Below are 11,786 nucleotides of genomic sequence, written 5' to 3'. Positions count from 1 at the left end.
ATTTTTTGTCAACGTTTAGATGGTTGATAAAGAAAATTAAATATATTGAAGGGTATTTGTGTATTTTTCAAATGCCACTTAACGGATGATTAACAGCTAGTTAATGGTAAGTACTAGAGTGTCACGTTTAAAAGTTTAGATATTGAATTATAGTATTTTAAAGTTTGGAAATCAAAGTGGCACTAGGCCCAGAATACAGTTTCTAATCCAGAATTTCCCCAAAAATAAAATACTAATACCAACCTTAATGAGTGTTTTGTTTTGATGAATGCCACATGGGATTTCATGAACAAGAAATTGTTTTTTGTGTCCAAAGCACCAAACAAGAGAATCCTGAGGTGGCATCAACAATTAATACTCATTTAATTTCGCTTAAATCATGGCTTTTCTTTGACCTAAATAAAGGGGTTCCATCAACTTTTAATCAGTCTTCCTCTCAAAGACATAAAGTTAATTTAAGTGAGCGAGTAGTGAGGACCAGCCTTCCTCTTGCAAACACTAAACCTAAAGGAAAGGGACAAGAAACCCCATACAGTGCCAGTGATTAGACCCTTCACTAGGCACCGCTACCCAGTTCCAGCCTTCCAGGTAGTGCACCTCACAAAGGGGCCGCTTATGCCCTAAAGTGAACAGATCTTCTCTGCACCGTCCGATATGAAATATGTAGTAGTCAGTGTGGTGTTGTTCAAAGGGCCTGGACGGCTGAACCCCAAAGTCGCAATCCGATGGCGAGTCCACACATGTAGGCAATCATCGAGAATATGGACTTGGACTTAGAATTTTGGCTTGTCAACAACGGAAGTGCCACATTATTTGGATGATTCTCATGTAATAATTCAACCACTAATCTCTCTGTACGGACATGAAGAAAATCATAATGTCACATTCTTGAGTAGTATAAAGATGGATCGGCCCCCACTGTCTTAATATTATTCATATATTTCCTTATATTAAGGCCCATTCGTTCACCGGTAACTAGGTATGTATTCATCCGGGCAAAGGCAAAAGTTATTGGAATAAATTGTGGTGTCTATATTTATTTGCATCAACATCTTACCCACATTAGGAAAGTATCAATTACCCAAAAAATCAATACTAAAAAATAATCTTTTCATGAGACCCAAATTTAATAAATTGATTAATTATCCGGTTACCGGTAAAAGAAAGAGGCCTTAGCATTTAGCTAGGAATCGATCGCTTTAAATAATTATCAATTATATTTCATTGTCACTATGTTACATCAACCATGTAGCAGCCAATAGTGATTAGTCAGTCTACGGCTTCTGCTCGGTCCGGTCTCTTCGCCCAGGCGGCCCTCACGAGTTCTCGGTGTTTGTTCTATTTTCCGAGGCTCCTACTTTCTGGTTCCTGACCGTCAATAGACAAAACCAATCTCAATCTGCCTGAATAAATAAAAGATAAAAGAAAGCCAGCCATCAACATCGACACCTACCAACTTCACCGCTGCAAACAATTAGTATATATACATGAGTGTTTTGGGTGTTTCTGTGATCGAGTCGAGAAGAGAGAGAGAGAGAGAGAGATGGGTGAAGTCTGTGAGATGGTGGAAATGGAATCGGTTGAAGTAAGAACAGCTGCATCTGTAGCAAGGACACCGCCCATCTCGGTCCCTCCCTTCCAACTCCATTCTCCATCCCTGACTCGATCGCCACTACTGGATTCCGCCCCAAGAACACCCACAACCCCGCTGGCCTCGCGCTTAATTACCCCATTAACCAGCCCGATGAAGAAAGCGATCAAGAACATGCAAGGATACCTGGAAGACGTGGGCCACATCACCAAGCTTGATCCCCAAGATGCATGGCTTCCAATCACAGAGTCCAGAAATGGCAACGCCTACTACGCGGCTTTCCACACCCTCAGTTCCGGAATCGGATTTCAAGCCCTTGTGCTTCCCTTTGCCTTCATCTTCCTTGGGTGGTAAGTAATTCAGTATATCGCGCACAGAATATAATACAAGAATATACTTAATTATAATTGGAATCCAGGATCCGAGATTCTAATGAAACTTCAAAGGATGCATTATCATATTGATTAATTCCCGGTTCACAAGATCGGAAAAGAAATTCTAACAAACAATTTCACTGGGTAGCGTCTGACTAGTCTGTAAAAATTAAATAAAAAACAATCTGGAAAGGAGAGCTGGCTTTATCTGATATATCCTTTTCCTCTTTTTCTTTTCCCTTCTTTCTTTCAGGACATGGGGGATCCTATGTTTGTTGACGGCATTCGCTTGGCAGCTTTACACTCTGTGGTTGCTCGTCAATCTCCATGAATCCGTGCCTGGGACTCGCTACAGCAGATACCTCCAGTTAGCCATGGCAACTTTCGGTAAGCTCGCTGCTAATCACAAAGGACTTAAGATTTCAGCATTATCGGAATGCCCTTAAAACCACATATGCTTAATATCAGTTTGCGAAAAAGCTTAAGAACTGGGTGTTTGTAAAGAGAAACAGCCATCCTATTGGATCGATGCCGAACCCCCCAAAACGTTGATGCCTGCAACGTTATTCCTTCTTAATTTACGTGTTCTAATTAAGACTTCAATCTGAACAGAAAGTGGAAGAGTGTAGACTTTTAGGTGGTATATAGTGGTAGAAGCGCCAACCAATTCTGTCCAGGGAAAACAATAATCACCTAAGCCGTTCCTTGTCCACAAGTCCTAATAAATAATTAATAAAGGGATCAGTGGTCAAGTTAATAAGATCATCTGATCAAACAGCTGGTGAACCAAATCCCATCGCGATGAACCTACGCATAAAACATCAAAACCCTTGAAATTAAAAGACAAATACGCAAAACACGTTGCGTCTTTACCGCAACAACGACGTGAGAACACACGCAAAAGCAAAACTTATTGGGTCTTTCGTCGCGGAGACAGAAGAATTTCTGGTTAATTTGTGAGACACGATAGAGAAGGGGTTGCGTCATGTTAATTTCATTGTGTATGTCATCATAATTTGAGTCTCAGCAGCAGATAAAGCTATTGATTGACCCATTAATGCCACAGACCTCTCTGGACGGGAATTACCTAGTCCCTTCTCGATATCGATTCGTCGTGGTGGTGGGGTTGGGAAAGCCGAAAGCTTAAGTACTGTATAACCCAGCACCGGCTCGAACTGGACTCCGAACCAGTTGCCAGGCCCACCATGAAAACGATTTAGGGATTATCAGATTCTAGAAAATCTCATCTCAGGCACCGATCAATGCAGATGCACGCACCTTTACACTGCTCTAATCACATATATGTGATCAATGATGGTCATCTCAGGTGAAAAGCGAGGAAAGCTGCTGGCCCTGTTCCCCCTTAAGTACCTCTCAGGTGGCTCCTGCGTTGCGCTGATCATGTTCAACGGTGCAACCATTAAGCTTTTCTTTCGCACAGTGTGCGGGAACATGTGCAACGAGAAGCCATTGACGACTGTGGAGTGGTATTTGGTGTTCACGTGCCTGGCCATTGTTATAGCTCAGCTACCCAACTTGAATTCCATCGCCGGAGTGTCGCTGATCGGCGCCATCACAGCTGTGAGCTATTGTACCATCATATGGATCCTGTCCGTCAGCAAGACTAGGCCCACGGATGTCTCTTACAAGCCACTCGACGCAAAATCCGACATCGATAGGATTTGCGGTATACTCAACGCACTTGGGATCATTTCTTTTGCTTTCAGAGGTCATAATCTTGTGCTAGAAATACAGGTTGGTTGGTCCCTTTTTAATTAATTGTTTGTTTTGTTGTAGATATATATATATTGGAAGAAAGCTAGTCATCTTGTTCCAAAGGAATTTTTTGCTTGATGCTTTGCCTTTGACATGATATATGGTTATTGACTTATTGTTGTTGCAGGGGACAGTGCCGTCAAGTCTAAAACATCCGTCTCGCGTGCCCATGTGGAGAGGAGTGAAGCTTGCGTACCTGTTCATCGCAACCTGCTTATTTCCCCTCGCAATTGGTGGCTATTGGGCCTACGGCAATTCGGTGAGTATCCTAACTTAATTAGGGAGGCGCCGTTTGACAAGTTTTTTTTTCAGAAACAAAGCTCTTCCATAAGCCCACAAGATGGCCAAAAGAAGCATTGAGATTTTTGGGGTCTCGCTTTTAAAGCTTTAGGTGGTTTAGTCTAAATTCATTTAAAAGATGTTTATCGTGCAAAAGATCATAAAACTTTATTTGAAACTTTCAAAATGTGTCATTTTCCGTCTTTTTTTTATCCTTGTGTATATGCATCTTTCAATCTTTTCAAGGAGGGAGACTGACTTTTATAGAAACCCATAAGACCACACTAAAAGACATGCCCAAATGCCACCTTATTCTCCCTCTACCACATTTTATATCTACAGCTAGACTCTGAACTTGAACCTTCTCCTCACACAAACCTCATAGCATGTACCAATTGCATATGAAAATTTCTCCCATATTTGTATATTATTATTTATGAGATATTTTTAATAGTTCGAAACATATCCCAATTGGATTCGACGGGTAGAGAACATGTTAGAAAATAAAACCTATTCAAAGACCTAACTTAACAATTTAAGCTTTTAGGTTGAATGGTTTTTTGACATGGTGGTATCATAGCCACTTTGACCAAGTGGTCTAATGCTTATTCTTGTTATCCCATTATAATAACTTAAGTTTTTGCTCAAGGTATGGGTGGGCTTGTTCTGTACACCCTTCAAGCCCAATGGACCCTTATGTGAGAGGACATATTAGAAAATAAAACCTATTCAAAGAACTCACTTGGCATCACTTAACATTTTAAGCTTTTAGGTTAAGTGATTCTTTGACCCAACACAAGCAGATAATTGTCTTATTCTCTGTAATTTTATTTCTAATGCATGATGTAAAGCTTCCATATATATAATGGCAGATGCCTAATAATAATGCTGGGATACTGAGCGCCTTGTACAAATTCCATGGCCACGAAACGTCAAGATTCGTGCTAGGGTTAACATGCCTGCTCATTGTGATCAACGGACTAAGCTCATTTCAAATCTACGCCATGCCAATCTTCGACGACCTGGAGGCCGCCTATACCAGGAAGAAGAACAAGCCATGCCCACGGTGGCTCCGCGCAGCATTCAGGGCCCTCTTCGGCTGCATCGCATTCTTTATAGCGGTGGCTCTCCCCTTCTTGCCAAGCTTGGCCGGTCTGCTGGGAGGGATTGCCTTGCCCATAACCTTAGCCTACCCATGCTTCATGTGGATCGTCGTCAGGAAGCCTCAGCGATACGGTGTCATGTGTTGCGTCAACTGGGCGCTCGGATGCCTCGGCCTGATTCTCAGCGTTCTAGTAACCATCGCCGCGGTGTGGAAAATTGTTGACACCGATGTTAAATTCCACTTCTTCAGGCCCCAATGAAACTAGCTAAATTCCACTAACGCCCATCCATCAGGATTCAGGCCATCGCTAAGCTATATATAAATTGAAGATTCAGCCGGCCACCCAGTTCTCATGATGTACATATACATCTCATCCCTTCTCCCTTCTGTTCTGCTCTGTTCTGTCAAATTCTAATCAAATTGTCGTTCATATTGACACTCGTGAACCGGTTGATGCAAGTCGCACTTAAATGAATGAAATTTTGCATGCATAAGTGTACAAGTGTAAAACAGAGTTGAATATATCTTGCACTGTTTTAGTCTGTTACACTTATCTTCCATTTTTTTCTCTTTTGGCACTACTTTTTTTCTTTTTTCTTTTTTCTTTTAGACATAATTGTAAGTAGATCCCTTTTATTAGAATTCTATAAGGCCTCATTCGTTTTTGAGTAAGTTATTAAAATGGGCATTTTTGTCCGATTCAAATATTGGCAACTTTCTCTCGGGTGGGAAAGTTAATTACCCGTCCAAGAAATGATATGTGATACACAGGGAAATAAACTTTCCCTACACCCCACATAAATCTGAAAAAAGAACATGATTTCTTGGTCAAAACATTTCCCACTCTCAAAATCCAAAAAAAAGAAGGCCCCTAAAATGAGACATGAAAATGTCGAAAATATTCATCTAGTTACTTCATATTTATTTTCCAAATTTGCCCTTATATCAATTGTTTAAATATAAAATTGCATTTTTAAATTCTCTTTATTTTATTATTTTATAAAATTTATATTTTTATAGAAATCATCCTCGATAAAAATTATATAGATATTTTGGATATTTTCGTGTTGGTGGATTCAGGGGTATACTTATAATTAAAGTTTTAAGGGAAGTGATTGTTGGAGAAAAATGGGGTCACTGTAACTTTGGAGGAGAAACTCTGAGGCGCGTCCAAAGACACTATATTTAGAATGTTATTTGCTCCCACTCAGTTTTATTGAGTTTGTTGTTGGGTTACAGGAAAATTCGTTCCCATGATACAAAAGAGCCTTGGGCGAGAATCTGCAACCAGCAAAGTTGAAGAGTCTCCAAAGAAACCTTCTGTGAGACTGTAGTAGACCGGATTGAGAGAGAGTGAGAGAGAGTGAATTTTGAAATTGTGTGATTTGGAGTCTGATTCATGCTCCTTAAATAATTTGTGAAGAGGTATGAAGAAAATGTAGGTGTTGGTTTAGATAAGGCACCTTGAACAGTCACAATTTCAAACATTGTGACTGTTTAAAAAGTAGTTAACAGTTGGTGACTGTTAACTTTGAATTGTGCCTCTTGATCACACCTGATCAAACTGTGACCGTTGATCTCATCAACGGTCATCAATGCACCAAAACCAGAGCCGTCCATCACGAGTCACACGGATGCGAGCAAAGTGTGCCTCTAAAGCGCCTCAATGCGCCGCACACACGCACGCGCACGCATGCGCACACGTTGCGCGATATCGAATCCCCATATTCTCCTCTACTAATTCTAAGGAGTGTAAATCAGCTCCTATTGAAATACTGAAAACAAAACTTATAATTTTCTAATGTGAGACAAGTTCAAAACTGGTTTTTTGTAAGAGAAAATTTGATTTTTCAATCAAGTGTGCAGGTGCAATTTCTCATGTAATTGACCAATCAAACCCATTTGATTTAATCTCTTATGAGATTAAAATCCAACAATCCCCCACATTGATTGATCAATTACATAGTTCTCTCTCAATCCAAACTACTATGACACAGTTATGCATACAAAAGGTGTTTATCAACTTAAACATCTTGTTAGTATAGTTATCTCAGAGCCTTGTCAAAGTTATTGGTGATAAGACCTTAAACCAATTACTCTCAAGACAGACCGAAGATACCTATACACACAAAAATGTCCAGTCTCTACAAGAGTTTCAAGTTTTGCTCAGCACTGTTATGGCCATGTGCTTCTTTCCTGGTTTCATGAACAATCCCGAGAGCAAACCCAAACCCTCATGAGAAGCGGCACCACTTCTATGTTCACATAGGTGAAGTTCCACTATGTGCTTCATTATTTGACACATTTCAGAACTTCGTTAAGAGTTTATCTCAACCTCTCATCATAACGGACAACATTGTTTATGTTGTGATGGGAAATTTCTCAATGTCAATGTTAACAGTCACATTACTGTAACTTGTTGTTACCCATTAAACCCAATACTGATAGTTTTTCAGTTCAGGTTGGGTTACCATTACAGGTGACTAAGTAAAGGGTTTCAATCTCATCTCTTTGTTTGTCATTCTTACTAATTCTCTGGCCAAGCCCTTGGTAAGAGGATCGGCCATGTTTTTACTTGACCTCACATAGGTTATAGTGATGACTCCATCTTGAATCAGTTGCCTAACAAATTCATGTCTCAGACTTATATGTCTGGACTTACCATTGTATGTACCACTGTAGGCCCTTGACAGAGTTGCCTCACTATCATAGTAATGGAAATTAGAGGCATAGGACTACGCCAAAGTTTTATATCCAATAATAAATTCTTGATCCATTCAGATTCCATGGTCGAGTGAGATATACAAGTTTGTCTCTTGGATGCCCAAGATATCGCACCCCAATGAAGGACAAAAATCCATCCAGATGTGGACTTGTTATCTCTATTACCGGTAATCCAACTGCATCAGTGTTCCCTTCTAGTACAGCTGGATAATCACAATAAAACAAGCCAAGTTTCAAGGTTCTCTTGAGATACCCAAGAACTCTCCCAATTGCCTTCTAGTGCTCTACACCGGGATTATTTGTATACCGAATGAGTTTACTTATTGCAAATGCAATATCAGGTCTGGTACAAAACATAGCATACATCAAGCTCCCTACTGCATTAGCATACTCAAGTTGTGCAATTGTTCTACCAGTATTTTCTAATAGCTTTATACTAGAATCATATGGCGTGTTATATTCTTTAAACCCTAAATACTTAAATTTCTCAAATACTTTATCAATATAATGTGATTGGCTTAATGCATAGCCCCTACTATGCTTTTTAACTTTTATTCCCAATATGATATTTACTTCTCCTAAATCTTTCATCTTGAATACAGAGGATAAGTAGTTTTAGTTTCATTTATGCCAACCATATTTGTACCCACAATAAGCATTTCATCAACATAAAGACACACAATTACTCTATAATTTTTAGTGAATTTTGAATAGATGCATTTATCAGCACTGTTATGCTTAAACCAAAAGCTAGGATGCAAGAATCAAATTTCTCATGCCACTGTTTAGGTGTTTATTTTAATCCATATAGTGATTTAACCAGTTTATAGACTTTCTTCTCATTTTCAAGAAGAACAAATCCTTCTAGTTGTTCCATATAAACCTCTTCATTTAAATCACAATTTAAAAAAGTGGTTTTAACATCCATTTGGTGAACAGATAAGTGATAAATTGATGCTTATGCTATGAGTGTTCTAATGGAAGTTGTTCTAGCCACTAGTGCATAGGTGTCAAAGTAATCAATCCCTTCCTTTTGACTAAATCATTTGGCTACCAATCTAGCCTTAAAAGTTTGTACAGTTTCATCAATGTTGTATTTTCTTCTAAAAACCCATTTACATTTTATTGGTTTTGATCCTGGAGGCAGGTCTACTAGTACCCATGTGTTATTTGACATTATTGATCCATTTCATCATTTATGGTTTCCTTCCAAAAGACAGCATATCTAGAGGTTATGGCCTCACTATAGGTTTTTTGGATCATTTTCAATGTTTAGGATAATAGGTATCTTATTTAAAATCTTTTCTCTATCAGCCTCGACCAAAAATACAATTGATTGAATAGAGATAAAATATGAACCTAAGTGTTTCTTTGTTCTTTGTCTTTAGCTTCTTCTAAGTCCTATTGTAGATGTTACAGTTGTGTCATTTCTTCTTTCAGTCTCATTATTATCAATAGGTATTGAGATCTGAGTTTCTCTGTCTTTTCCTGTATTTTTCCTGTATATTCATTTTCTGTAGATTTAGAGCACAATTTTTTTTCAAAGAATTCAACATCTCTAGTTTCAATTATCATATTGGACTCTAAGTCTAGAAGTTTATAGGCCTTGCTATGTTCTGCATATCCAACAAACATATTTTTCTTAGCTCTGAGTTCTAATTTGGTTCTTTTAGAATCTGGAACTCTATAATATGCTAAGCACCCCCACATTTTTAAATATGCTAAATTAGGTTTTCTTCCTATCCATAATTCATATGGGCATTTGTTATTTACTCTAGAACAATTCTGTTATGTAAATGGCAGGCTGTTAGGAGTGCTTCCCCCCACAAGTTTAAGGGTGCATTAGCTTTTAACAACATGCAGTTTATCATTTCTGTAAGTGTTCTATTTTTCCTTTCAGCTAGACCATTCTGTTGACGGGTATAGGGAGCAGAACACTTGTGTATTATTTCAAATTGTTCACAGAAAGAATTAAACTTATTTTTAAAGTATTCAGCACTCCTATCACTTCTAAGGATTTTAATTTTCTTTTCTAGTTGATTTTCAACTTCAGTCTTATATAGTTTAAACATGTCGAATGTTTCATCCTTAGTTCTCATAAGGTAGACATAGGTGTATCTAGAAAAGTCATCTATAAATGTTATGAAGTATCTCTTATCTCCTCTAGTTAATATACCATTGAATTCACAGATGTCAAAATGGATTAGTTCTAGAAGTTGAGAATTTCTCTCAACACTAAGGAAATGTTTCTTAGCCATTTTAAATTTTACACATATTTCACATTTTTCAATTGATTCATTACTGTAAACAATTATACCAAGTTTGCTCATGTTCTTTATGGATTTAAAATTTAAGTGTGTTAATCTATCATGCCATAAAAAGAAAGAATCAACAATATAAGCAGAAATTTTTCTTTCATTAATATTTAATTTGAACATACCATTACAACCATATCCCTTTCTAACAAACATCTCATTCTTGGATAGGATTAGTTTGTCAGATTCAAAAACAACTTTGAATCCCCTCTTACAAATAAGATTTACTGAGACCAAGCCATTTTTAATGTCAGGAACATGAAGAACATTCAGGAGAGTCAGTGTCTTTCCGGAGGTGAAGTTCAACTCTACGTTGCCTATTCCAGCAACTTCGGTCCATATTTGGTTTCCCATCTTTACCTCCTGGCCATCAGTCACTTCTTCATATATCTTGAACAAGGACTTGTCTTGCAAGCATGGACTGTGACGCCTAAATCAAACCACCATCTAGAAGATGATTCTGCCATGTTGACTTCAGTAATCATGGTCACGAGATTGTCTTCTACCATGTTTGCAGACTTGGTTCCGTCTTTCCGATGTCGGTAGACTCGGGCATAATGCCCATTCTTTCCACAAACATAGCAAGATCCATTCTTATTGTTGCTCTTCTTGAAGTTCCATTCTTTCTTCTTTACCTGTAATGCATGGTTAGTCTTCTTCGATCCGTTTTCCACAAAATTGACCTTAGAGTTCAGCATACCGGTCAGGGTCATATCCCTACTGCCTCTAATTCGAGACTCTTCTTCAATACGAAGGTGTTGCTGAATTTTCTCCAATGTAAGTTCTTCAGCCTTGTGTAGAAGTTTTTTCCTATAATCCTTCCAAGAGGGTGAAAGTTTGACAATGATTGCTCTTACTTGGAAAGATTCAGGAAGGATGATGTTAAGGGGTTGAATTTTGTTGACTATCACCTGTAGTTCATGAACTTGCTCCAGTATGGGTTTATGGTCGTTCATGGTGAAGTAAAAGTATTCTACAAAAAGATACTTATTTGTACATACTTCTTGCACCTTGTATTTGAATTCCAAGGCCTTTCAGATTTCTTTTGGAGATGTAAGTTCCTTGTAGAAGTTGTAGAACCGATCTGATAAAGCATTCAGTATGTGTCCTCGGCACAGAAATGAGTCTTCTTCTTGTTTTGCTCTTTCCTTCTTTCGTTTCTCTGAGTCTTTGTTAATGGGTTCAGGAAGTGACTGCAGATTCGGGTCCAGTAGATAGTATTGCTTCAGTGTGGTTAGAAAGAAGATCATCTTGTCTTTCCATCGGCTGAAATTTGCTCCATCGAACTGGTCTAGTCGAACAAGATCTTGGTTCATCATATTGATCGAAGTCATGCTTGCTTCCAGCTCCATTGCAAAATAACATTCTAAAATTGTTGGAGAAAAATGGGGTCACTGTAACTTTGGAGGAGAAGCTCTGAGGCGCGTCTGAAGACACTATCTTTATAACGTTTTTTGCCCCCACTCAGTTTTATTGAATTTGCTGTTGGGTTATAGGCAAATTCATTCCCAATATACAACAAAGCCTTGGGCGAGAATTTACAACCAGCAAAGTTGAAGAGTCTCCAGAGAAACCTTCTGTGAAACTGTAGTAGACCGGACTGAGGGAGAGAGAGAGTGAAT

The 11,786-nt window shown here is 38.6% G+C and overlaps 1 protein-coding gene across 1 annotated transcript; it reads left to right on the top strand.

Moving 5' to 3' along the window:
* The first annotated feature begins 1,232 nt into the window (after positions 1 to 1,232).
* LOC148849418 (lysine histidine transporter-like 8) lies at positions 1,233 to 5,672 on the top strand. Its single transcript, XM_088950657.1, has 5 exons — positions 1,233 to 1,941; positions 2,219 to 2,352; positions 3,293 to 3,720; positions 3,869 to 4,000; positions 4,893 to 5,672. Exons 1-5 carry the CDS (start codon positions 1,544 to 1,546, stop codon positions 5,382 to 5,384), a joined length of 1,584 nt encoding a protein of 527 aa, XP_088806783.1. The 5' UTR covers positions 1,233 to 1,543; the 3' UTR covers positions 5,385 to 5,672.
* The last annotated feature ends 6,114 nt before the right edge of the window (positions 5,673 to 11,786 follow it).

This window comes from Nelumbo lutea, chromosome 6 (genome assembly GCF_056320005.1).
Source record: "Nelumbo lutea isolate HS-2025 chromosome 6, American lotus-T2T, whole genome shotgun sequence".
NCBI lineage: Eukaryota > Viridiplantae > Streptophyta > Magnoliopsida > Proteales > Nelumbonaceae > Nelumbo > Nelumbo lutea.
Note: the sequence above shows the minus strand (reverse complement) of the source record. Positions and strands in the feature narration are given on the sequence as shown.

Coding starts and splice junctions, on each gene's coding strand:
- LOC148849418 (XM_088950657.1), top strand. CDS start 1,544: ATGGGTGAAGTCTGTGAGATGGTGGAAATGGAATCGGTTGAAGTAAGA. Junction 3,721..3,868: donor ATCTTGTGCTAGAAATACAG/GTTGGTTGGTCC, acceptor TTGTTGTTGCAG/GGGACAGTGCCGTCAAGTCT. Junction 4,001..4,892: donor ATTGGGCCTACGGCAATTCG/GTGAGTATCCTA, acceptor ATATAATGGCAG/ATGCCTAATAATAATGCTGG.